Below are 27,432 nucleotides of genomic sequence, written 5' to 3' on the forward strand. Positions count from 1 at the left end.
AGAAATATAATGTTGTACACATGAAACCTGTTATAATCAGTATTAAATAAAATTTAAAAGTTACACAATTAGAAAGGAATATATTCATATAAGATGAACAAACTGGGATTACATTTGAACTATTTCAGTATCCCTTAAATGATGTTCTTCTGCTTCAAAGGCAATTATATACTTGATGGCAGTGCCTGTGATGTCTACTAGAAGCCACAGAGGTTAGTCTTCAGTTTCATCAGAGTACAAGTGTTTCGTGTGTATAATAATTTCCAGACTTTACATTCTTCTTAGGCTACTCTTATGAGAGAGAACAAATTAATTATCTTAGAGGTGAATATCAGTTAGATTGATTCTTTCTCAATGCTTCTTATAAAAATGATCTTCCAATTCTGAAGCCATTCTATTAATACGAAGGGAAATAAAAATGTGTACAGAAAGTGGGGTAAAAAACAAGGCCTCGCTATATGCATGGTACAGTGCTGAAAGTTATCTTTTTTTCTCTTTTTATAGCCATACTGCAGCACATGGAAGTTCCCGGGCTAGGGGTCAAATTGGAGCTGCAGCCAACCTATGCCGCAGGCAATGCCGGATCTTTAACCCATTGAATGAAGCCAGGGATTGAACCCACGTCTTCATGGATGCTAGACAGGTTATTAACCTCTGAGCTGCAATGGGATCTCCCCAAATTTTATCTTTTTAAAAAAATGTTGTTATCGATGATTTTGTTACCTTTAAAATTATCCTTTCAGGAGTCCCCTTCGTGGCTCAGTGGTTAATGGACCCGACTAGTATCCTTGAGGACATGGGTTTGATCCCTGGCCTTACTCAGTGGATTTAGGATCTGGCGTTGCTGTGAGCTGTGGTGTAGGTTGCAGATGTGGCTCAGATCTGGTATTGCTGTGGCTGTGATGTAAGCTGGCAGCTGTAGCTCCAATTAGACCCCTGGCCTGGGAACCTCCATATGCAGCAGGTGAGGCCCTAAAAAGCAAACAAGCAAACAAACAAAACCCCCTCTCCTTTCAAGGTAGGTATTAATACTGCCCATTTAGAGATGAAAAAACTGAAGTCCACTGAAAAGAATAATCATGTCACTAAAATAACCAGCTATGTAGGACTCAGTGTATGCTACTTTCTCAGAGGCATTATACTGTGACATTGTAACTGCTATAGAAATATCACCAGGGAGTTCCCATCCTGGCTCAGCTGAAGTGAATCCAGTCAGTATCCATGAGGATGTGGGTTAAGGATCTGGCGTTGCTGTGGCTGTGGTGTAGGCCAGCAGCTACGGCTGATTTGACCCCTAGCCTGGGAACCTCCATATGCTTTGGGTGTGGCCCTAGAAAAACCAAAAAAAAAAAAAAAAAAAAAAAAAAAAGAAAAGAAAGAAAAAAATAAATACCATCAATTTAGGAATTCTGTTGTGGTGCATTGGATTAAGGATCCGGCTGGCATTATCACTGCATTAGCTTGGGTTGCTTCTGTGGTGCAGGTTTGATCCCTGGCCTGGGAACTTTCACCTAGCCTAGCAACTTCCGTATGCCACAGGCATGGCCAAAAAGAAAAGAAGTATCAATATAAAAATAAAAAAAAGAATCATCAATATAAATTTCAACGGAGAAATGCAAAACAAATATAATGAGTAACTTTATCTTTCATACAAATATGAGAGGAAACAAACAAAAAGATATTTCTGCTGTGGAGGAAAAAGCCACTGGATCTGACAGTTGGGGTTGTCGATCTGTGAAACATGATTTGAAAGAGCTATGTAGGTTAGAGACAATGACTACATTATCTAGTTCTAGTTGAAATCATGGAGATAAACTCAATGTTCTTTCATAGGGTTTAAGTGTTAATATTTGAAAGCACTTAGTACAGAGTCAGACACAGAGAAGGGACTCCGTGTTTGGAGTTGTTGAATATCGGGTATGTATGAATTCTTAGCAAGGCCAAAGAAAGCTCTCACTGCGACTGAAGAGCAGCACCCTTGCCTGTTAACAAGCAGCATCTGCTGGTCAGTCATCCAATGATGCAGGACCTCTTTTTTTTTTTGGTCTTTTCTGTCTTTTCTAGGGCTGCATGCATGGCACATGGGGGTTCCCAGGCTAGGGGTCTAAATCAGAGCTGTAGCTGCTGGCCTGTGCCAGAGCCACAGTAACAAGGGATCCGAGCCGTGTCTTCAACCTACACCATAACTCACGGCAATGCTGGATCCTTAACCCACTGATCGACACCAGGGATTGAACCTGCAACCTCATGGTTAACCACTGAACCACAACGGGAACTCCAGGACCTCATATTTATAAGGGTCTGTCCTCGTCTACACTCTAAAAACTGCAGCGCATGATCAGTGGGTCCTCCCCAAAAGCACACTTATAAACAAGTAGGATGAAATAGGAGACGTCACTTTTTACAAGAATGTTTTTTATTTATACAAGGCATTATAATTTTCTCAATATCCTTCACTCATTTCTTGACAAACTTTTCACTGGATTCGTTTAACAAATGAACAGCATCAAACTATATTTCACTACCTGTCAACCTCCAAGCACTCAACTTAGAGACAAAAAGTGCTTGAAGCGCCAAATGGAAAGAAAATAAGGTTAACAGAGATACTTTAGAAGGGATGGCTTGGGGGAGGAATTGGATTCCTGAGCACCATCGGATTTCCCTTAACGTTCAGAGAGGTCTACAAAATCATTTTTAAAAGACATGAGATTAGAACTAGGGAATCAGAGGAACCCATAGTTTGAGATATTAAGCAGGTCATCAAAGTTCCTGGCAGAAGTGAAAAAAGGAGGGACAGAAAGTGGGAATGGGGAGCAGAGGAGAGGCAGAACAGAGACAGGAGAGAAGCACAGAGCAAGAACGTTGTACCTAGAAGAAAGAAAGTTTGGAATTCATCAGGAATTAGAAGAATGAAAAGCCATACCACAAATCCGGGAGCGGGACTACAAGAGAAAGCCTGGAGTTTTATACCTTCCAGGAGGTGACCACATACCCTAAAGCTGTACAATGGCAGGCAGTGAGGTGCATTCAAGACTACACCATCTGTTGTAAGACACATTGGCAATCTTGCTTGACTAATTCTACTCTACACTGCTGATGTAAATGCATTTGGTGCCCAGAAGGTAGCCACCCAAGCGGGTTACATGCCTACTGGCAATAGAGAAGGGCTCTAAGCCAAGTGGGTCTGTAAAAACCAAAATTCAGTTAATGTTACTGTCAAGTGAAGAGACAAAAGAACAGATTTCACTGTTCTACACCCTTTAGTGGTTTCCTAAAGCTAAGTCATTCTGATCACTTGTAAGAAGCTAGTATTGCCAAATACTGTACAAATAGGCTGTCTATAAGCAAAGCCCCAGGTTTTCCTGAGTCTTGACTGCTTCTGTGATTTGGAACGCAGTAGGTGGCATGGAAGCTTTGTTACTTTTTTGAGCCGTGGGTGAATGGGTGGGACCTGGGGATCAACAACTGCCTAACTATGTACGTAAGTAAACAAAAATGCTCCCAGTGACCAATTGGCTGTTCATAATCCCTCCTGCCAAAAAGTCATAACCTTCAGGCTCATGAAGCAAAACAAGATTCTGCTACTCAGATGCTCTGAATCTGGGACACGCTGGTTTTGATGATAATTTTAATCAGTTTTTACTTCCATCTTCTCAGGCTCTTCTGCCCAAGACTACTCTGTCCAGCAGGAAAAAGCTGCACACAAACGTTTCAGAGCTGTACCTTCCAAGGCGCCAGTCTCCCCATCCTCTTCAGTTGTCCACGTCCTCCTCTTCATTCTGTTCTTCTTCCTCCAGCCTTTCCTCATCTTCGTCGTTGTCCTCATCCCTGCTCTTGTCTTGCTCTTCTGAATCTGTTTTTTTGTCTTTGTCCTTCTTCTTTTGCTCTGAAGCTTCCTTCTTACCTTTCTGCTCCCTTCTATAAGCTGTAAGGATGAAGGAGGGAGTTGGGAGACAAGGCTGAACCAAACAGACTGCAGCCACTAATACCACTGCATAACTGGAAACACTGAGGCACAGAAGGAAAAATAACCTGCCCAGCATCACAAAACTGATATGAGGTAGTGCCATTTGAATCTCACCCAATACTTGCTTACTGGACCTAAAGGGACTCAAGCTAATGAAGACTTAGGGCCAAGTGAGCAGGTCATACAGGATGAACATCTACTTGGTTGAGTAAACGAAGAGGTCGTTACCTTCCAGAGCTTCTTTTAAGGGAGTAACGAACCGCTGAAACTCCATCTCCTCCATGGCTGAGAGAACATCGCTGGCATTCAGCGTCTTGCGTTTCCCTTTCATCGCGAAGTTGTTGGCGCTGAACAAGAAGATTAAGGGCTGTCAGAATCCTTCTTGGCCCGTATGCAGTGAGTGGGAAAAGGACGACCCAGAGGTGGAATGGAAATGCCCAAGTCTAAGATACATGGATTTTGGTGACACAGTAAGTCCCTCCCTTCCCTGTACAAAAGGGTAAGGCAAAGTTACTCTGTTTTATTTTGTTCCACAGCTTGCAATACCTGGATGAAGACTCTGAACCTCCCTCCACTGGGGAAGATCATAATTATTGGGGTTTGCGGGTTCTAGGCCGCGAACTCCGAACCAGGGGTGGGGGGGGTGTCTGCGTCTCCCTTAAGCCTCAGCCCCCAGCTAAGCTCTGGTTAGCTCTGCCCGCCTCACCAGGATGTGGCGTACAACACGAAGACGCTGGCGGCGCGGGAGATGGCGCTCCGGGCCTCCTTGGAGATGTTGACACCTTCCGGGAGCTGTGACAAGAGAGGGGGTGAGCAAAGCTACTGCCCCAGGACCTCTTTACCCTTGCCTGCTCGTCCGCCCCTGGCCCATCCGCCAGCCGGAGATGCTCACCGCCTCCTTGATGATCCTGGTGATGACGGCATTGGGCAGGTTTAGGTCCTCGGGCCTCTCCGCCATTGCCACGGCCGGAGCCGGCCTCCTCTTCAGGCCGCTACAGCGTCCGGACTTCCCGCGTCGCCACCGTCTGACCCAACGAGGCTTCCGTTCCGCCCCGTTTTGCCCACACCGTGTCCCACAGTGCCCCGCGCGCCATATCCTCCCTCCTCCCCCAGCCCCGCCTCCGACTGCAGTCGTCTGTTCATCTGAACTTTCCACGCCGCTAGTTTTAGCCCTAGGGGTTTCTATCAGGCCACAACGGCACCTGGCGCCCCTTCCCAAGCTCGCTTCCCTGCTTCACGCCACCACCTCGTCTGGAACTTGCTTAGCAAATTAAGTATGGCCTTCTGGGGCTTCCGTCCCTTTCCCATAGTGCTCTGCGCCGCTGCCTGGCAACGGTGCTGTCGGAGGCTGGCTTGGGAGACGAAGGCGTGGACTGAGCCGGCGGGGCGGGTCCCTTCGGAAGAGAGGCGGGACCTGGCGCTTGGCCCCGCTGCTGTCTTCACCGCGGGTTGAGGAGCAGCGTCTTCCTTGTAGGCTTCGGCTTCCTAGCCGCTTGGCCTCTGCTTTGGCTCCGCGGAAGCGCGGCCCTCCTTGGCCGGATTCTCCCACTTCCCTCTTCTGGAAGCAGGGAATCTTTATTGAACTCTCCAGGCCCTGATATCCCCTCTTAAATCTTTTCACCGCTCTCAACTTTGTAATAATGGTATTAAGGATAAGTGTTAACCTAAAATTTTTAATGCAGACTACTTTGTCAGTACAGTGTAGGGCTGGCAACAAAAAGATGGGCATGATTAGACCTTGGGGTTCACTTCGAGCTGGTCAGGTAACAAAAGGTCCATAAGCAGCCGGTTTTAAGAATAACATTCGCATTCAAAAACAAACCCTGTTAAACTTGTATTTATGTTTTAGTTCATTGACTTGATCATCGTTCATCTTTCCTAGTCAAAAGCATCAGCATGGTTTTACAATGGTCCCCCCCCCCCCCCCCGAGGGAGCGGTGGGGCGACCACTGCATATGGAAGTTCTCAGGCCAGGGATGGAACCTGCACCACAGCAGTGACTCAGGTGGGAGGTACCCTTAACACTCTGCGCCACAAGAGAAATACTGCATTGGCTTTTTAAGTTGTATCATTTTCATATTACGTAGTAGAAACTCTCCTCACTCCCACTGAACAGTTGTTTTCCTTGAAACCTGCTGCCTCAGGTCATGCTTAGTTTTCCTGTTTTTGATAGAAACATGAGTACAGAGAACTATTTCCCTATTATGAGAAAAACAACAGCAAATGCAGTGATAAATGGCAACTGAAACTCTTCTCTTAGAGAATATGGGGTTTGGTGGGGGAGGGCTCCACTTGACTAGAATACACATGGTTTAAAGATGTCAGGAGGTACACAGCTCCAGCCAGTGGCTGTCTAGTTGGAATTGGACCCCCCTTTGAGAGAACCCAGAAATCTGAACATTATGGGCTATTTCCATCTTTAAATAATGGCTCAAAGTGCAGGCCATACAAAACAAGTTATATGCCAGGTGCAATCCCAGGCCAGTAGTTTGCTATCTTTGGCTTATATTATAAACTCTTTAGAACTGGGACTTTTTTTGGTCATTATTGTTCTCTATGCCCATAACAGGTCCCTTCCCATATTTGGTGGTCAATAAATGTGTTGAGTAAAAGAAAGAGGAAATAGACACTTAAAAGTTTATTGCAGATAGGTGGTAGTGATTGTCTAAACATTTCTTTTTTTTTTTTTTTTGTCTTTTGTCTTTTTGTTGTTGTTGTTGTTGCTATTTCTTGGGCCGCTCCCGCGGCATATGGAGGTTCCCAGGCTAGGGGTTGAATCGGAGCTGTAGCCACCGGCCTACGCCAGAGCCACAGCAACGCAGGATCCGAGCCGAGTCTGCAACCTACACCACAGCTCACGGCAACGCCGGATCGTTAACCCACTGAGCAAGGGCAGGGACCGAACCCGCAACCTCATGGTTCCTAGTCGGATTCGTTAACCACTGCGCCACGACGGGAACTCCTTTCTTTTTTTTTTAGGATGACACCAGAGGCATATGGAGATTCCCAGGCTAGGGGTCCAGTCAGAGCTGTAGCTGCTGCCCTACACCACAGCTCACGGCAATGCAGATCCTTAACCCAGAGATCGAACCTGCAGCCTCATGGTTCCTAGTCGGATTCGTTTCCACTGTGCCATGATGGGAACTCCAGATTGTCTAAACATTTCTAAAGAGAGAAAGATGGTAACATTTATTGACCACCTGCTGTATATCATACGTAAAAGTACATTATCTCATTTAATGTTTCCACAGTCCTACTTAGGGATATCCCCTCCCCTACTTTATATGAGAAAACAGGCTAAGGAAGGTGAAGTCACTTGTCACTTGCCCAAGACCATACAACTAGTCAATGAAAAGCCAGTGGCCTCTGATTCACCTGTGGGTTGATTGATTTGCTGTTGAAGCAGACCCATTCCTTTCTGCTGGGTGTTTTAGCTACCTGTATGAAAACTGGAGCATACTGAAAAATAAAGTGTATCTTCCGAAGGTTTGAGCCATCTAATACACTTCTGTGACTCAGCCGTCTCTCGTTATCTGCAGATGATCCGTTTCAGGAGCCCCTGTGTGTATCAAAAACCGTGGATGATCAAGTCTCATGTACCTTAGTTGTAATTTGATAAAGCTTTTTGGAGAGGGTGGCATCTTCTTCTTAATGATTAATGATGGGAAAAAGGAAAGGATGCCAGACCTTTTGATATACATTAACTAATTTTTGTGATGACCCTGTGAAATGGGCTTATCCTCATTTTGCAGATGAGGAAATCGAAGCTCAGATTGGTTAAATCTCAGGTCACTCAGCTGCTAATTCAATGGCCAATTAGGAGACCTTCTGAAGTCAGTCTGCACCCAAACTCTTGTCACTCTGCTAATCCATGCTGAGATTTTTTTCATACTTGCTTATTATCCACTTCCTAACTATCCTTTGGCTACCATTTATCTATATGGTTCAGAGGAAATATTTTATGTTTTGAGTCTAAATATTTGGTCTGCATGACTGATATATAATACTCCCTAATTATCTGGTGGTTGTTTCTCCAGGGGGCTGGAAAGCTGCAAGATTGGCTTTTGTCCTAAACCATTTGTGGCTATGAACTTGCCAGATGAAAGCCAGTGGGATGAAACTACGTGTCACCTGGCTGTTTGTCAGCATCCGCAATGCTGGGCAGCTATCCGCCGGATTGAGAGGGGCCACCCTCGAATTCTAAGCTCCTCCTGCAAACCACCTCTGAATGTTGAAGGTGAATTAGCCAGCCCTGTCTCCTTCTTTACAAGATCCTCGGATTATTTCTTTTTGGCTCCCTTTTGATATGTTGTGTGTTTTCTTCTACTCTGGTCTTTCAGAAAGACTCCCAATGCTCACTGTTGTAAACCTCACCGATTCCTGCTTCGAGGCCAAGAGGCTTGCTCACCGTCATTTGTCAAAATTTGCGTTCACCAAGGCGCGTCCTTTATTGTCCCAAGGTTCAAAGTTTGACTTGAAATTTCAAGGCAGGTAAACTATCATGGAATCTTCTTTAAAGGGCTTACTACCTCAAAATTCCTGATTGACATCCTTTGCCCATATAGTAGACTTTGGGAAAGCTAGATTAAGCGTGACATCAGTTCAGTTAAAGGAGTGATGAATAGGCAGTGGGAAACAAAGAAGCCTTATTTGCAGTGTAGGAGTTGGTGAAAATGGGGGAGGTGTTTCAGTTTTCTAGGGTCACCATAACAAAGTACTAGAGTTGTTATAGACTGTGTGCCTTAACAACAAATTAATTTTCTCCCAGTTCTAGAAGCTAGAAGTCCAATTAAGGTGTTGGCAGAGGTGTTTTCTTCTGAGCCCTCTCTCCTTGCCTTCTTAGTGGCCCTCTTCTCCCTGTGTCTTAACACTGTCGTCCCTTTGTGTGTATCCGTGTCTGAATGTCTTCTTCTTGCAAGCACACAAGTCATATTGGACTAGAGCCCACCTATGTGACCTCATTTTACCCTCATTGTCTCCTTGAAGACCCTATCTCCAAATACAAATTCAGAGTTAAGAGGGAGTTAGGACTTCAACATAAGAATTTTGGGGAACCCAATTCAGCCCATAACAGAGAGTGTCTCACCAGCTTCTGTAGATCTTTAGAAAACTGTCCATATATGCTGCATTTCTTTTTGTTGTTGTTGTTTTGTTTTTCAGGGCTGTACCCGAGGCACATGGAGGTTCCCAGGCTGGGGGTCAAATTGGAGCTACAGCTGCTGGCCTACAGCACAGCCACAGCAACAGCAATGCAGGATTTGAGCTGTGTCTGCAACCTACACCACAGCTCATGGCGATGCCAGATCCTTAATCCACTGAGCGAGACCAGGGATCCAACCAGCAACCTCATGCTTCCCAGTTGGATTTGTTTCCTCTGTACCAAGACGGGAACTCCTGCATTTCTTTTTTTGCTTGTTTGTTTGTATGTTTTTTTTTTAGGGCCACACCTGCAGCATATGGAAGTTCCTAGGCTAGGTGTCTATTGGAGCTACAGGTGCCGGCCTACACCACAGTTCACGGCAATGCTGGATCCTTAACCCACTGAGCAAGGCCAGCGATTGAACCTGCATCCTCATGGATGCTAGCTGGGTTCGTAACCCTCTGAGCCACAGTGGGAATTCCTATGCTGCATTTCTTACCTTTAATTTTTAGGTGTGAAATCATTTGTAAGCTCTCAAAGGTAGAAGCGATGGTTTCCCGAATTGCCTCTAGAGTCTACGCATCCAGTTACTGCTTACTGATTTGGAAGCTAAGGGACAGGTGTCTATGGAAAACTTAGACTTAAAATTCAAAGACCCTGTTGCCTGGAATCAAAGTGCTAGTGGGGACCATTACAGTGGTTTCTTGTCTCCTGTTTGATTTAAGTAGCCCTTGATGATTTGTTAGGCTAAAGGTGGAATAGGAAATGGTAGGACCACTTTCTGGTTTTCTGGGATTTGAATCCTGAAAAAATAGTGGCTTCTTGCAGTCAGGGCCTGTCAAGGCAGAATGTGACATTTCGTTTAGTCGTTCACTGAATTTGCAAGTATATTTTAGTTGGGGCCACTTTGCTGCATGCTGGGAATACAGTGGTAAAAAAGATACAGTCTTTACCTTCAAGGGGCTTTCAGGAAAACAAATAACCATTTAGGGTGATGTGTGTGGCGAGAGGAGTGCTCCCTTGGTCTGTGGAAGCACACAGGAAGGGCTCCTAGGCCAGGGCACTGTCTTCTGTACAGGTGGCATCTGTGTCTAGACCTGAAATTGAACATTCTAGTCACGTAGGGCTTGCGGGTGGGAAGACAGGAAGAGAGTTCTAGACTACAGAAACAGCACATGCAAAGGCCTAGAGGCAAGAGGAGATTCTTTAGATATTGTGTCTAGAACATAGAACAGGAATGGTCAGAGGTGAGGCTGGGGGGCTGGAGTGAAAAGCAGGGGCCTGTATCACAGATGACTTCATAAATCAGGCCAAGGAGTTGGGTCTTTGTCTTACACCTCTTTGCAATATTCATTCGTTTATACATTTAACCTATTTTTTTAAAAAAATAAAATAGCAAGTCATATGAAAATGTAAGAGATTGACACTTTTATTGTGGTAAGTATATATAACAGAAAATTTATCATTTTAACCATTTTTAAGTATATAGTTCAGTAGCATTAAGTACATTCACAGCATTGTGCAACCATCGCCACTATCCATTTCTAGAACTTTTTCATCATCTGAAACAGAAATCCTGTGCCCATTAAACAATAACTCCCCATTCCCTTCTCCCTCTGGTCCCTGGTAATCTCTGTTCTATTGTTTTTGTCTGAATTTGCCTCATTTGCCTATTTTAGGTATATCATATAAGTGGAATCATACAATGTTGGTCCTTTTGTGTCTAGCTTTTTTCTCCTCACGTAATGTTTTCAGTGTTCACTCATGTTATGGCATGTATCAGAATTTCATCCCTTTTTAAGGCTGGAAAATACTCCATTATAGGTCTCTGCCACGTTTTGTTTATTTAACATGTTTTTGAACATCTGCATCAAAGGCAAACTTTTTGTTTTTTCTTTTTTTTTGTCTTTTCGCCATTTCTTGGGCCACTTCTGCGGCATACGGAGTTTCCCAGGCTAGGGGTCTAATCAGAGCTGTAGCCACCAGCCTACGCCACGGCTCATGGCAATGCTGGACCCTTAACCCACTGAGCAAGGCCAGGGATTGAACCCGCAACCTCCTGGTTCCTAGTCGGATTTGTTAACCACTGAGCCACGACGGGAACTCCAAAGGTAAACTTTTTATTGATGGTTTTGTAACTATCTATAATGGAGAGAGGCCTAGGCCGTAAATGCAGTTTTTTTTTTTTTTTTTTTTGTCTTTTTGCTATTTCTTGGGCCGCTCCCACGGCATATGGAGGTTCCCAGGCTAGGGGTCTAATCAGAGCTGTAGCCACCGGCCTATGCCAGAGCCACAGCAACTCGGGATCCGAGCCACATCTGCAACCTACACCACAGCTCACGGCAGCAACGCCGGATAGTTAACCCACTGAGCAAGGGCAGGGACGGAACCCGCAACCTCATGGTTCCTAGTCGGATTCGTTAACCACTGTGCCACAACGGGAACTCCTGTAAATGCAGTTTGATGAAGCAAATAGTTGTGAGGGGTTTGTAGGGTGCAGTATCTGTTTGGAAGCCATTCCAGGAGAAACAATCAAACCCAACTAGGAGGTGGTGATACCCTACATTCGCTGGGTGAGTCTTAAGCCCAAGATTTTCTGTAGCTAAGTAGGAGCCTTTTCACATAGCACTATCATCCCACTACATCTTTTGTGACTCTGTTTCGTGTTTGGAAACTTCCATTTCCCAGGCCTTTGAAGGATTTATCTGACAAAGACTTCATAAACCGTACCGATAGACCTCCCAAAGTAAGTCACAGATTAAAAAAGGTACTTCCTCAGCATTTACTCTTTACTAGTGGGAATGAAATATTTGCCTTTATTTAACATATAGGATGAACATGATCTGAATAATGATGATCATGATGCTGATAACCATCTGATATCACCATGGGCCCTACTATTTGCTAGGCTCTGTGCTCATGCCTTTACCTGCTGTATTGTTTCTGGAAATCCCAGACCCAGTAGGATTGATTTGTGGCCATTTGGCACAGGAAAGAATTTCCTATCTCCGGCTTGCACAGAGCATGTTCAGCTACTAGGTAAATACTGTCGTCTCATAATACAGGGAAATTAGAATGTCGTCGTAATGTCACATTTAAAATGAACCTTCATGGAGTTCCCATCGTGGCGCAGTGGTTAACAAATCAGACTAGGAACCATGAGGTTGCGGGTTCGATCCCTGGCCTTGCTCAGTGGGTTCAGGATCCTGCGTTGCCGTGAACTGTGGTGTAGGTTGCAGACGCGGCTTGGATCCCACGTTGCTGTGGCTTTGACTACAGCTCCGATTGGACCCCTAGCCTGGGAACCTCCATATGCCGCAGGAGCGGCCCAAGAAATGGCAAAAAGACCAAAAAAAAAAAAGAGCCTTCATATTGTCTACTCTCATGACTTTCAAACACTTTAAGCTAGGACCTGTGGTAAGAGGTCCTAGCTTAAAATGTCATAGAACAACCTTTACCTTAACTATGAGTGATACACTCTGAAAGTTTCTATTCGATTCTTTTTTATTCTGTGTCATTTTAAAATCCCCGTAGGCTCCAATTCACAAACTGAGGCCCAGATAGGAAGTGATTTGTGAATGCACAGCCAGTTAGGGGAAGAGCTATACTAGAGTTTAAGAAGAAAAACCCTTCTACTTGTCTGGTTTTTTTAAAACTGAAGAATAGTTGATTTACAATGTTGTGTTAGTTTCTGGTGTACCGCAAAGTGATTCATGTATGTGTGTATATATATATATTCATATTTTTTCCATTATGGTTTATTACAGGATATTGAATATAATTCTTTGTGCTCTATAGTAGGACCTTGTTATTTATTTTATATGTAGTAGTTTGTATCTACTAATTCCAAACTCCTAATTTGTCCACTTTGCAATGATGTTTGTTTTCTATGTCTATGAATCTCTTTCTGTTCCATAAATATTTCATTTGTTTCATTTATGTCGTATTTTATTTTCATTTTTTTAAATTTAATTTTATTTTTTTCCGCTGTACAGCGTGGGGACCAAGTTACACTTACATGTATACATTTTTTTTCCTCCCTTTGTTCTGTTGCAGTATAAGTATCTAGGCATAGTTCTCAATGCTACACAGCAGGATCTCATTGTACATCCATTCCAAGAACAATAGTTTGCATCTGATAACCCCACGCTCCAAATCCCTCCCACTCCCTCCCTCTCCCTCTGGGCAGCCACAAGTCTATTCTCCAAGTCCATGATTTTCTTTTCTGTGGAAATTTTCATTCATGCTGTATATTAGATTCCAGTTATAAGTGATATCATATGGTATTTGTCTTTGTCTTTCTGACTTATTTCACTCAGTATGAGAGTCTCTGGCTCCATCCATGTTGCTGTAAATGGCATTATGTCGTTCTTTTTTATGGCCGAGTACTATTCCATTGTGTATGTATACACCACATTTTCCTAATCCAATCATCTGTTGATGGACATTTGGGTTGTTACCATGTCTTGGCTATTGTGAATAGTGCTGCAATGAACATGCGGATGCATGTGTCTTTTTCAAGGAACCCTTGTCCAGATATATGCCCAAGAGTGGGATTGTGGGGTCATATGGTAGTTCTATGTATAGATTTCTAAGATATCTCCAAACTGTTCTCCATAGTGGCTGTATCAGCTTACATTCCCACCAGCAGTGCAGGAGGGTTCCCTTTTCTCCACACCCCTTCCAGCACTTGTTATTTGTGGACTTATTAATTGTGGCCATTCTGACTGGTGTGAGGTGGTATCTCATGGTAGTTTTGGTTTGCATTTCTCTTATAATCAGGGATGTCGAGCATTTTTTCATGTGTTTCTTGGCCATCTGTATATCTTCCTATTCAGGTCTATTCAGGTCTTTTGCCCATTTTTCCATTGGGTGATTGGCTTTTCATTTATGTCATATTTTAGAGTCCACATATAAGTGATACCATATGGTATTTGTCTTTCTCTTTCTGACTTACTTCACTCAGTATGAGAATCTCTAGGTCCATCCATGTTGCTGTAAATGGCATTATTTCATTCTTTTTATGACTAAGTAGTATTCCATTGTGTGTATATATCACATCTTCTTATTTTTTTTTTTTTGGCTACGCCTGTGGTATATGAAATTTCCCAGGCCAGGGGTTGAACCTGTGCCGCATCACCGACCTGAGCCACTGCAGTGACAATACCAGATCCTAACCTGCTGTACCACAAGGGAACTCCTCTACCATCTTTATCCTTTCATGTCTGAGAGACATTTAGGTTGCTTCCATGTCTTGGCTATGGTTAATAGTGCTGCTGTGAACATTGGAGTGCATGTGTCATTTTGAATTATGGTTTTCTCCAGATCTATGCCTCGGAGTAGGATTGCTGGATCATATGGCAACTCTGTTTGTCTTCTTTTTCTTTTTTAGCTTTTTAGGGCCACACCCACGGCCATAAAACTATCCCAACTAGTATCCATGAGGACGAGGATTTGATCCCTGGCCTTGCTCAGTGGTTAAGGATTCGGTGTTGCCATGAACTGTGGTGTAGGTTTCAGACAAGGCTCAGATCTGGTGTTGCTACAGCTGTGGTGTAGGCCAGCAGCTGCAGCTCCAATTCGATCCCTAGCCTGGGAACCTCCATATGCCACAGGTGGGGCCCTTAAAAAAAAAAAAAAGACATAATGCATGAAAGGGTTTGTGGTGCAAATAAAGTCTCCTCTTTACCCCAACACAGTCTGTTCCTTTTCATGGGAACAACCTTATTTTTAATATTTTTTCCCCTTGCCTGAATCCTGCCAGGGATATAGACTGGATTATTTATAAGATTTCCTTGAGCACCAGTACTCTTGTGTCCTAAGTAGCTAAATGTGAAAAAAAGTATGACTTTAACTTTTATGTAGATGCTTCTAATTGTAGACAGGGTAAAAGTAGAAAAGTTGCTTGTGCCTCTGTCGCTTCTCTCCCTACTCCCAGATTGTGCTGTTTTATCTGCAGGGCATCTAAGTCTTTGGAGTGGAGTGGGCAGAGTGAGTATGTTTCCTTTTTTTTTTTTTTTTTTTTTTTGTCTTTTTGCCATTTCTTGGGCTGCTCCCATGGCATATGGAGGTTCCCAGGCTAGGGGTCTAATTGGAACTGTAGCCGCCAGCCTACGCCAGAGCCACAGCAACGTGGGATCCAAGCTGTGTCTGCGACCTACACCACAGCTCATGGCAACTGGATCCCCAACCCACTGAGCAAGGCCAGGGACCGAACCCGCAACCTCATGGTTCCTAGTCGGATTCGTTAACCACTGCACCACGATGGGAACTCCGAGTATGTTTCCTTAGGTAAGCCCCAAGCTATCCTCCTATGAAATGGTGCTGGGAGTTGCTACTGTCACAGGGAGGCAGGGGAAACTACTCACTTGCCTGTGCTTACTCTTTTTTTTCTTTTTTCTTTTTAGGGCCACACCTAGGGCATATGCGGTTTCCCAGGCTAGAGGTCAAATTGGAGTTGTAGCTGCTGGCCTATGCTGCAGCCACAGCAACGCCAGATCCAAGCTGCATTGGAAACTTATGCCTCAGCTTGCAGCAACCCCAGACCCTTAACCCACTGAGCAAGGCTGGAAGTCGAACCTGCATCCTTATGGATACTACTTGGATTCTTAACCTGCTGAGCCACAATGGGAACTCCCCAGTGCTTGCTTTTGAAGAGTACGTTTGCCGAGACCTGATTTCTTGGGGGAGTAGTAAGAAGATATTTTGGGGATAGGATATGCCTTTTTACCATCTTCTGAGCCACCATACTTTTTTGGTTAGCGTAATAATTCTGTCCTTAGCCTGGTGCTGAATACCAGCAGGAGTGGGTGCATTCAAGTCATACATAGGCTTTATATCTTCCTCTTAGCTGTCAGTGCTGAATTTGAATGAGACTCGACTTCCCTGCCTTCAAGGGTTTAGGAATATGGATGTAATCTGGATCCCAGAAGAACCAGAGAAACAGGTGAGGTGAGTCTCATGTCTAGAACTTGGGAGTCTTCAACTCTTGTGTTCTACAGATGCCTGCTGTCCAGTGCAGGCCTTCCCTCTGTGATCTCCTTTCTGGCTACCTCACTGCAAGAAGCAGAAGGTCAAGCAGAGTGGAAGACCCTGGTCTCTTGCCACACTGGGATCCTGGTTGGCACACTTTGAGGTTCATGCTTTGGGACTTCTCTATGTCAAGTTCTACCTGGCAGTACAGAGTGTACAAGATAGGACCCAATGTATCTGTGAGGGTTTTGGTTTTTTTTTTAGCTTTTTGGGGCTGCACCCGAGGCATATGGAAGTTCCCACACTAGGGGTGGAATGGAAGTGGTACCCGCTGGTCTACGCCACAGCCACAGCAACACCAGATCTGAGCTGCGTCTTTGACCTCACCTCAGCTCACGGTAATGCCAGATCTTTAACCCATTGAGTGAGGCCAGGGATCAAACCCATGTCCTCATGGATTCTAATCAGATTTGCTACTGCTGGGCCACGACGGGAACTCCTTTATTTGTGAGCTTTGATTAAGAAACACCTGCTTTCTATCAGTTTTTATTGCTTATTTCATTTATTTAAAAAAATTTTTTGTTTGGCTGCACCTGTGGCATGTGAGAGGGTTCCTGAGCCACAGTAGTGACCTATGGCACAGAAGTGACAGTGCTGGATCCTTAACCCACTGAGCCACCAGGGAACTCCACTATCAGTTTTTCTTAATAGCCATCGGCAACTATTAAAACAGTTTTCGGTGAAATACTTGAATCTTTGGTCTCAACCCTAAGGACTAACACATTAGTACAAAATGAATAGCATAGAGAACTTGTGTATAAAGCAAGTGTGACAAACATCATTCATTTGGTAAATGCCCAAATTCTTGCTAATTTTGACAGTCCTTGGAAGAAATTGGTTTTTCTTTCGTGACTGCTGAGGCTTTCAGGTTATTGTTAAGTGACTGTTTAGAGACAATGAGACTTTCTTTAATTTTCTTTAAAAAAATCCTGTGAATGATGCTTCTTCTTCTTCTTTTTTTTTTTTTTTCTTTTTAGGGCCGCACTGCAGCATATGGAAGTTCCCAGGCTAGGGGTTGAATCGGAGCTGTAGCTGCTGGCCTACTCCACAGCCACAGCAACATGGGGGCTGAGCCATGTCTGCAGCCTACACCACAGCTCACAGCAACACTGGATTCTTTTTTTTTTTTGTCTTTTTGCTATTTCTTGGGCCGCTCCCGCGGCATATGGAGGTTCCCAGGCTAGGGATCTAATCAGAGCTGCAGCCACCAGCCTACGCCAGAGCCACAGCAACGCTGGATCCGAGCCACATCTGCGACCTACACCACAGCTTACGGCAACGCCGGATCGTTAACCCACTGAGCAAGGGCAGGGACTGAACCCGCAACCTCATGGTTCCTAGTCGGATTCATTAACCACTGTGCCACGACGGGAACTCCAACACTGGATTCTTGACCCACTGAGTGAGGTCAGGGATCAAACCTGCATCCTCATGGACACCAGTCAGATTTGTTTCTGCTGAGCCATGATGGGAACTCCCTGAATGCTTCTTTATATATGCATTTTGTGTGTGAATATATGTGGTATAAATAAATATCCTCTAAGGGTTTATTTCCTTTCACGTGAAAGAAACCCAGAGGCAGATGGGCCAGAGCTAGTTTGTCAGCTCCATGAAGAAATTAGAAACAGAGCTCCTTCTAGCTTTGGGGGTCATCATCCCTAGCCCACAGCTTCCATCGTCTCAGTACTTTGTTGGGGCTTTTAAGGTCCAAGTTGACTGCTAGAGCTCCAGCCATTATGTCTGTGTTCCAGGCAAGAAGGAGGAGGAAGATGACGGACTAAAAATTATTTGAACACCTCTGAGCTAAGCAGTGAGAATTCAGTGGAGAACTAAATACTTTGTCCCTGTCCTCTTAGTGTCTTAGGGGGTGGTGGGATTCAGACATTATAACATCACCACACCTAAGTACGTAATTACTATGGATTAATTCTATGGAAGAATAACTGGATAGTATGAGAGAATGGTGGAGAATGGTGAGAAACCTAATTTAGAAATGAGGGTGAGATGGAGGCTGGGGGCGTCTTGTTTTTAGCAGTCTCTGGGCAGCAGGTTTTCCTGGGCTCCCACCCAGCTCTCTCCTTTTTTTAGGGCTGCAGGTGCAGCGTTTGGAAGTTCCCAGGCTAGGAGTCACATTGGAGCTACTGCTGCCGGCCTACACCACAGCCACAGCAATGAGTCATCTGAGCCGCGTCTGCAACCTAAACCTACACCACCGCTCACGGCAACACCAGATCCTTAACCCACTGAGTGAGGCCAGGGGTCAGACCGCATCCTCATGGATATTAGTCAGGTTTGTTTCTCCTGAGTCACAACAAAACTCCCCCAATCAGCTATCTTTGAGTACTGAATGAAGGACAGAAATCCTCATGGTTATCATTCATAAATATCCTAATGTGTCTGTTTAAGATTCCTGGGAATAAGTTGTGGTGGTTCTTATTTCCAGTCCGGCTGAGAAGAAACATATAGTTTGCAGCCAGAATGGAAAGATGGAAAGAAAGAAATCTGCAGGCGTAAGTTTGGTGTTTTGGCCAAATCTTCCTGATATTACTCTGAAGAGTTTATTTTTGTTTTCCTTTCAGTTATCTTCCCCCTTCCCTCATGCTCTCTTTAAATGAACAACATCTGCAAAAGCAAACCTCTTTTAAGGAATAATTACCAAACCATTTCCTATTCAGAGACTCCCCCACCCCCTCCTCTCCTTCCTGAAGGAAAGTGAATGAGCACTTTGAGGAGGTGTTAGGAGGAACTCTTGGGTATTCAGAGGGAATATGTGGTTGATAAAAACTAATTTTCAGTGTGATGGGAATAGACTATCCACACACTAGAAGTTATGATGGACCTGCGCCTCTAATTCTAATCCTGCCATTCAGTGACTAAACGTAGCCTTGAATAAGTCCCAGGGCTGGAAGGTCCATGTCCAAGGGAGTGGTGTCTTGGTCCATTTTGTTCATTGCTGAATCCCCAGCCCCAGCCCTGTGCCTGTCACATAGTTGGCCAGTAAATATTTGTTCAGTAAGTAAATAACCTTTTGGGGAAAAACTAAACAACGCTAGTCCCCGTATGATCTGAATTCAGTGAAAGGTTGAGGAGGCAGACTGGGGAGAAGGCGAGGGTTCTCGCCATGCAGAGGAGGCGAGGATGCTGGGGTCGGTCTGGAAGCAAGGAGATTCCCTTGCCAGGGTTGTCTTGGGAGGCTGGAATGTGGACAGGAGGAGGTGGCATTGAAGAGAGTGCTTCAGGAAGCTCTTGCCATTGTTTCTCTTCCAGAAGGACAGGTCATCTCGGGTCCACACGGGAACAGGGGTGACGGTGCTTCCTTCGTCCCCAGTACACTTGTTGGAGCAACTCAGTTTAGAATCCGTACCTTTCTGGAACCACTGTGACATGTTACCTCAGGATCTGCTGCAGGAGTAAGTGTCACGGAAGCCTGTGGGAGAACCAGAGTGTCTTCTTTTCTTTAGAAGCTGCGAGGGGCCTAAGCAGTGTGTTCTTTGTGAGGAGAGAGGAGAGGAAACGCTAACTTGGTTACTGAGTTCTCTCTTTTTTTATGGCTGCATCCGTAGCCTATGGAAGTTCCCAGGCCAGGGATTGAATCTGAGCTGCAGCTATGACCCATGCCACAGCTGTGGCAATGCTGGATCCTTTTAACCCACTGTGCTAGGCTGGGACTGAACCCACGCTGCCACAGAGACAACACCGGATCTTTAACTCGATGAACCACAGTGGTAATTCTGGTCACTGAGTTCTTAGCCTCAGCGCTATGCAGTGATGACAAGTATCACCACCATTTATTAAGCACTTACCATCTCTCAGGCCCTGTGCTAAATAAGCGCACCACATATATTTTCTTATGTAAACTTCTGCTGGGAGGTAGACACACTCTTTTTTTGTTTTGCTTTTTAGGGCCGTACCTACAGCATCTGGAAGTTCCTAGGCTAGGGGTCAAATCTGAGCTGTAACTGCTGGCTTATGGCGCAGCCACAGCAACACGAGATCTGAGCCAGGTCTGCGACACACTGCAGCTCATTGCAACGCCAGATTCTTAACCCCCTGAGCGAGGCGAGGGACCGAACCTGCATCCTCATGGATGCTAATCAGGTTCATTAACTGCTGAGCCACAACACACTCTTTTTATAAATGAGTTATGGTTAAGTGGGAGGCAGAATGAATCGGTGGTTTGGAACAAGACAACCTTTGAATTTTGTATTGATATTTACTACCTCTTGAATTTTGGTACTTTATTTAGCCTCTTTAATCTTCATTTTCCTCATTTGCAAAATGATGATAATAATGCCTGCCCTTGGGGGTGTGGTAAGGATTCAGTGGAGTAAAGCACAGGAGCCCGCCATACGATAAACCTGCCGTACAGTAAACACTTCCTGTATTCAGCTGTGGTCATCATCGTTGCATCTGAGAGCGGTCATGGAATGAGCACCTGTTAGTACAGGCCTTTTAAGTTCCAGAATGGACAGTTCTCAAAATTGGGAGCCCTTTTCATCTTTCTCCTCAGCCCCATTCTTTTTTTTTTTTTTTTTTTTTTTTGTCTTTTGTTGTTGTTGTTGCTATTTCTTGGGCTGCTCCCACGGCATATGGAGGTTCCCAGGCCAGGGGTTGAATCGGAGCTGTAGCCACCAGCCTACGCCAGAGCCACAGCAACGCGGGATCCGAGCCGTGTCTGCGACCTACACCACAGCTCACGTCAACGCCGGATCGTTAACCCACTGAGCAAGGGCAGGGACCGAACCTGCAACCTCATGGTTCCTAGTCGGATTCGTTAACCACTGCGCCACGACGGGAACTCCAGCCCCATTCTTCAAGAAGAGCGTTGCTGACGGTCCGCTGTCTCTGTTCCCTTCAGCCTCCTGCTGGATAAAGGGAAAACCATACCTTTTCCGGAGATGAAGACACAGTTGACTGTGATGAAGAAGAAACCTCCCCTGGAAAAGAGCCGACCTGACAGTGCCATTTCTGCTAAGATGTATTTGTCTGTACACCGCCTCACCCTGCAAGTAAGGGCTAGAGAACCTCAGAGAAGGATGTCTACATGCAAATCCAGACTCCTTTCTCCTCAGGGCTGGAGGATTAACTTTCCTTCCTTCCTTCCTTCTTTCTATTCTTAGCACCCTCGGCATATGGAAGTTCCCAGGCTAGGGGTCAAATCAGAGCACAGCTGCCGGCCTACACCACAGCTCACGGCAAGGCTGGATCCTTAACCGGCTAGGCAGGGCCAGCGACGGAACCTGTGTCCTCATGGATACTAGTCAGGTTCATTACTGCTGAGCCACAGTGGGAACTCCCTTAACTTTCTATTTCTCCTTTCTCTTCTATCTGGAAGAGACACTCTGGGGCCAGGCCCCACAGGAGGCTGGGCTGTGTGTCGGTGAAAGCCAATGTATGGCGAGAGGGCTAAGGAGAGCAGCCTTCTCCCTTTCCTCTGCGCTTCAGTCCCTGTACCCCTCCCCTCTCCAGAGCCCCTGGCAATGTGTGTACACTGGCTTCTCAAAAAGTGCTTGCTGACTAGATGGGTAAATGCATTGGGAAATACATTTTGGGAAAGGGAAAGACCTGCAGTAGAGCTTTTCTTCTTCATTTTTCTTTTCTTTTTTTCTCTAGAGACCAGCACTGAGATACCCCGAACATTTGAGGAAGTTATATAACAACCTGACAACAGAAGGTAGATTTTCTGCTGCTGCCAGGTTTCCTAGTACCATTCCCCTTCAGCCCATGTTTCTTATACTTGATGTGGGTCCCAGTTCGGTTAGGTTTGTGGCCGCAGTCATACGGGGTCATGTGTAGAACGCAGGAAACTGCAATTTCAAAAAGTACCCCCTCCCAACTCGGTCCTGACCAGAGAGAGAGAGTGTCACCATTGGGTCGCAGGGCACAGCAAGCGGCCCAGCGAAGGGTGGGAGCTGCCAGGGAGAAGGGGATTGAGCTGGCTTTCTGGTCACCAGGTGGCAGGAAGCAGCAGCGACCGCAACAGAAGAGGGTGAAGACACCTAGTAGGAAGCAGGTAGAGTGGCAGGGAGGGGACCCCCGGAACCTGCTGGGATGGGAGCAGTTGGGCACAGCCTGGAAGGGGAAGGGATATGCGAGAGAGGGGGTCTCCCTGTCGTCTCTCTGGTTGCAGATGCAAGTTCCTGTGTGGTTACAGGTGCTCACTTCCTTCTTTTAAAATCTTTTTGGAAACTTCTTCACTTCCCCAAGTCCTAATTCAGTTCCTCCTTATGTGGGTTTCAGGAGGCCACAAAGAAATCCAGGAGTGCAGCAGGGAGCCATAAAACTTCACCTAAACATTCAGGTGCCGTGGTTTATGATCCACACTGTGGTAAGGAGACTGTATGGGCTCGGGAGTGACAGAATCCCAGGACAGAGCCGAGGACAGGAAAAGCTCCACATGTTTGTCATTTGAGGACCAGCCTTTGTCAGGCCTTGGACTCCTTGGACTGCTTTGCTTTGGCTGCTCTGCGTGTGTGTGAATCATTCTTCCATGAGATATTTACTAAGCAAGCAAGCGGGGCCGGCTGCCGCTTCACTCAGGGATCTGAGAGGTGACCACGAGCATGCGTCAGAGTTGTTTTTCCCTCAGGTCCTACTTAGAAAAGGCAGCGTTTGAGGCTGAAGAGCAAGGCCAGGTTGCCCAAGATAAGAGCCCTGAGGGCCCACTGGCCAGTGAGGTGGGGAAGAGCCAGAGCCCCTCACCAGAGCGTTCTGAGGAAGCAGAGTCAGGGCCCTTGGCTTCCCAGCCACGGGTTCAAGTCTCAGCAGCCACACACTCTCTAGCCCCATCCAGGGATGATTCTGATGGGCCATTCTTTCCTCTCACATTCACCCTGGAGACAAGAGACTCCCCTTTTTGAGGTCCTTATCGTGTCTGAGCTGAAGGATAGACCTACCCCATTCCCTCTGACGTTTCTCAGCTCGAGTGCAGAATCGGGGGGAGGAGAAGGAATTCCCTTAAACCTTGAAAGATTCTTCTACCCTAAATAGACTGGACATTGCTGACTATAATGTGAAAATAACTGTTTAAGCATCAGAATTCACTCTCCAACCCTGGGGCCCTGGGAGGGCCCGGGTGAGCTGTTTCCTGAGAAGTTTGCTGCTCTGGGTTTATTTCCCATCCCACTGAGCTCTCTGATACCAACTCTGTCTTCTAACCAGAAGACCTAAGAAGGATCTTGACCTTCACATGGGAGGTAGACAGAAAAGAAGCTGTGGCCCAGGGCGGAAGTGCTTGTCCAGGGTTACCCCGTGCCCAGGGTGCTCCCCATTCCCCTGAGTTTCATGCTGGTGCCTTTCGTTCCTCTTCCTGATCCGCCAGTAGGAGTGGCTTTGCTTGGGCGACCGGGCTGCCCCTTTGAAGTATGTTCTTAGAGCAGTTCCATGTCCTCACTGAGTTGAGAAAGGCCTCTTAGAAGAGATGATTTTTCTACTGGATCTTGAATATGTGTGAACGTGGATGAGAGTTCATGGAGGGAGGGAGAGGCTGGGGAAAGGCGTCTTGGAGGAGTGTGGCTGCAGGGAGCACTGGGCAGTCTCCTTTGGCTGTGGGGTCGGGTGTCTAAGGGAGAGAGAAATCAGGTCGAATAGCCTGCTGCCATGTGTGATCCTTTTTTTTTCTTTTTTTTTTGTCTTTTTACAGCCGCACCATATGGAATTTCCCAGGCTAGGGGTCTAGTCGGAGCTGTAGCCACCGGCCTACATCAGAGCCACAGCCACGCCAGATCTGAGCTGCGTCTGTGACCTACACTCATGGCAGTGCTGGATCCTTAACCTACTGAGCAAGGCCAGGGATTGAACTCTTGGTTCCTAGTTGGATTCGTTAACCACGGAGTCATGACGGGAACTCCTGGAAGATGTTCATTTAAAGAAAGGGAGATGGAGAAAGCAAAGAATGAGTGCATTTAGGGACTAGTTGGGGAAACATCTGATACAAAAGAATCATCGATCTAGAATTTTTTGGCAAGAAGGACATTCATTTTCAGAAACCAACATTAGGGAAGGCACGAGAAAGTAAGAGGAGTATTCATAAACTGATAAGAATAGAATTGGGGTTTCGTTTGCTACTGTGATGTCCAGGCACCTGCCCCTGAGGTTTCTCGGAGGAATCCTGATTCTTTTAACCCTTACCTTACTGTAATTGCTAATTCTGTAATAGATGTGGTCATAGTCCCAAGTGAACAGATTTGCCAGTAGAACTCAGAAGGCCTAACTCCCTTTTACCTGCCTCTCAGGTCCTGTCTTGTCCTGAATGGGGAGTCACATGTAGACTAGGGGTCAACTAGAAGCCCAGCAATGGGATGTGAAATACCCATCAGAAGAGAACTGAACTGATCTCGTGGTCACTAGGTCACAGAACGCTACCACATCAGGAAGGTGACAAAAAGCAGCAGCAGCAGACTGAGACAGAAGGCCCTGCCGTGAAACAGGTGAGGGTGAACGAGGGCCATTTGGCTAGGGCCTGGTTTCGGTTGTCTGGCCTGTAGTGACAGTCTGTCATGCCCCAAAGCCGAACCACAGTGGTTCGCCATTTCTCACGATGCTGTGGGTTGACTGGACAGTTTTTCGGGTCTTGCTTAAGGTCACTCATGCAGCTGCATTCAGCTGGAGGCTGGGCTGGGGCTCTTGGCCAAACTGTCTTAATTCTCTTCCATGAGGCCTCTCCATGTGACTAGTTTGGGCCTCTTGACAGCATAATAATCTCATGAAAGCACTTAAGGGACGGGCCTGGAGCTGGAACAGTATCACTTCTGCCACATTTTATTTGTCACAAAAAAAAAAAAAAAAAACCCAAAAAACAAAAAAACAGAAGTCCAGCCTGGAATCAAGAGGAGAGGAAACTGGCTTTGCCTCTTGATGGGAAGAACAGCGTGTGACAGAGGAATGGGAGCGGTTTCTGGCAGCCACCTTTGCAGGCAAATCTGCCCTCAGTTGACAGTGGGGACGGGGAAGACCTGGGTTCTGGCTTCATGTGGTCAGCCTGGAGGGCAAAAAATATGTGACACAGGCTTCTCTCTTCAAGCTTAGGAGGTGGCATTTTGTCCTAGACATTAATTTTGTCTTAGACATTAATTTCTCCAAGGAAAGCATCTTTTAGACAAGCCCTTTGTTTCCTAAAATCCTGAATCAAGGTTCCTTACACTTATGGATTTCAGGATGCCACAAAGAGACCACAGATGGCCTCCTCTCAGAAATGCCTGGATTCCTTCCCCAGTAAGAAAAGTAAGTTACTAAGTAAGGTACCTAGTGACTGAGAATGGGTTGACCAGGATGGTTCACCTCCCTGGAGGGCACAGTCCTCAGCCCTCAGAAGGGTCCTGAAAATACCCCAGCTCTGCCTTTTCTGTCCTCTGTTTTTCACGGTTAGTTGGCAGAAGGCTACAGGTGCAATTTATGATGGTGTTTTTTGTTTTGTTTTGTTTTTTGTCTTTGTTTTTAGGTGCTGAATTACTCAAAATAGAATGTACTAGCAAGGACGTCAGGACTCAGGTGGAGGTTTTGCTGGAAGCCTCCAAGAGAACCCCAAACAGTGCTTCTAGAATAGGCTGGCACCCTGAGCTCAAACTGCTGAGGATTCTTCAGGCCACTGATGAAGAGGACGAGGAGAACCAACCTTCTGGGACACAGAGTGAAGAGTCCCTGGAGGCGTAGGTGGAAGGCATCACCAGGGCAGGCTCATTGCAGAGCAGGATGCTTGGATCCTGAGGACAGCGACCTTGGCCATGAGGGCGGGAAGGAGAGGGGACTGCTGCTCTCTGGAGCCTTTACTCGGGCCTGACCTTGGGGATTCTGTTTGCTTCTACTTGCTTCTAAAATAAGTGAGGGAGAAAAAGCCCTACCCCTTTCTAACATAGTTTCTCTTCCATCAGGGCCAGGATAATTTTAGTGATTAAATACAGCTGCTGCTTCATCAAAAGGCTCATTCTCTGTTTCTGGGAAGAGGGGAGAGATGTTTTTGGTATCTCTTTTCTGGGTTACTGTTATCTCCCCGCTGAAACTTTGAAAGGTTTCTAGTTACAGGAAGATGAATTTGGCCTGTGGGAACCCCTACCACGTTGCTTTTCCTTTTATTCTCTGGCAGTGGCTTCTTTCGAGAATGACATCTGCATCGTTATCACATAACATTCATTGTGATGTGACGTGTTATGTGTAATATCTCTGGGTATGTGGTAGGAGACGCATATTAACCTGAAAGAGTCTCAGGATCCAGTTCCTAAGTTACTAAGTCTGCAGGAAAGTTTCAGTGATGCTCATAAAGACTCAGAATTTCAGTGTCTTGGAGTCCTTTGCACTTGGTTTTTGGGAGGATTTTTTAAAATGTTTTTGTCTTGGGAGTTCCCGTCATGGCTCAGGGGTAAGGAATCTGACTAGTATCCATGAGAATTCTGGTTTGATCCCTGGCCTCACTCCGTAGGTTAAGGATCTGGCGTTAGGAGCTGTGTCCGTAGGTTAAGGATCTGGCATTAGGAGCTGTGGTGTAGGTTGCAGATGTGGCTCAGATCTGGCATTGCTGTGGCTGTGGCATAGGCCGGCAGTTGCAGCTCCGATTAGACCTGTAGCCTGGGAACTGGCATATGCCATAGGTGCGGCCCTAAAAAGTCAAAAATGTTTTTGTCCTTAAACTTTTTTTTCTTTTCTAAGGATCACACCTGTGGCATGTGGAAATTCCCAGGCTAGGGGTCAAATCAGCTGTAGCTGCCGGCTTACGCTACAGCCACAGAAGTGTGGGTTTTGAGCTGCGTCTGTGACCTACACCACTGCTCATGGCAACACTGGATCCCCAACCCACTGATCGAGGCCAGGGATCCAACCCGAGTTCTCATGGATACTAGTTGGATTCATTTCCACTGCACCACAACGGGAACTTCATCCTTAAACCTTTTAAGATAGGAAAAATTCAAAATTATGTAAAAGAGGAAAATGTAATGAAACTCTCATCTTCTCAGCACTTTAGATTAGGGTAATAAAAGCCTGGGCCCCAAGCCCCGTTGGCTAAGGGCAGCTGGGGCCTCAGTATTCCCAGCAGTTCTGGACTCAGGGTCAAGCTTCTAGCCTCTACCTATGGGCTATTCTTAACAGAACTTAGCCTCAGCAACAGGTAGCTAGTGGCAGGATGAGAAATGATGACATCCTGTTCCTCCTGGGAAGTAGCCTTCTGACTTGGAACTAGGTGAGAGGGAGCCCTGTGTCCTTGGGCTGCAGCAGTCTGGTATAGAGTTGTCTCATTGAAGTGGGGGGTGAAGGGGAGGGAATGGGCCTAGGGTCACAGGCCGTAGACTTTTGCAGTTCTTAC

The 27,432-nt window shown here is 45.9% G+C and overlaps 2 protein-coding genes and 1 long non-coding RNA gene across 4 annotated transcripts; 2 read left to right on the forward strand and 1 right to left on the reverse strand.

Moving 5' to 3' along the window:
- POLE3 (DNA polymerase epsilon 3, accessory subunit) lies at positions 2,399-5,245 on the reverse strand. The gene is made up of 4 exons (XM_003122084.4): positions 4,860-5,245; positions 4,674-4,759; positions 4,196-4,314; positions 2,399-3,925 (listed from the first exon to the last, which is right to left on the reverse strand). The coding sequence occupies exons 1-4, from the start codon at positions 4,923-4,925 to the stop codon at positions 3,753-3,755; spliced, it is 444 nt and encodes a 147-aa protein (XP_003122132.1). The 5' UTR covers positions 4,926-5,245; the 3' UTR covers positions 2,399-3,752.
- Positions 5,331-9,160, forward strand: LOC110256105. Its single transcript, XR_002337349.1, has 3 exons — positions 5,331-5,610; positions 8,005-8,204; positions 8,308-9,160. It is a non-coding gene; the product is annotated as an uncharacterized LOC110256105 (long non-coding RNA).
- On the forward strand, positions 15,700-26,055 carry C1H9orf43 (chromosome 1 C9orf43 homolog). Of its 2 annotated transcripts, XM_021067775.1 has the most exons (10): positions 15,700-16,058; positions 18,583-18,649; positions 19,407-19,549; positions 20,998-21,148; positions 21,753-21,813; positions 22,094-22,152; positions 22,380-22,440; positions 24,489-24,568; positions 25,295-25,361; positions 25,579-26,055. In XM_021067775.1, exons 1-10 carry the CDS (start codon positions 16,015-16,017, stop codon positions 25,788-25,790), a joined length of 945 nt encoding a protein of 314 aa, XP_020923434.1. In that variant the 5' UTR covers positions 15,700-16,014; the 3' UTR covers positions 25,791-26,055. The 2 variants fall into 2 exon arrangements, with proteins under 2 accessions (XP_020923434.1, XP_020923445.1); XM_021067786.1 differs by lacking the exon at positions 25,295-25,361 and having other exon boundaries at positions 25,579-25,675.

This window comes from Sus scrofa, chromosome 1, assembly GCF_000003025.6.
Source record: "Sus scrofa isolate TJ Tabasco breed Duroc chromosome 1, Sscrofa11.1, whole genome shotgun sequence".
Classification (NCBI taxonomy): domain Eukaryota; kingdom Metazoa; phylum Chordata; class Mammalia; order Artiodactyla; family Suidae; genus Sus; species Sus scrofa.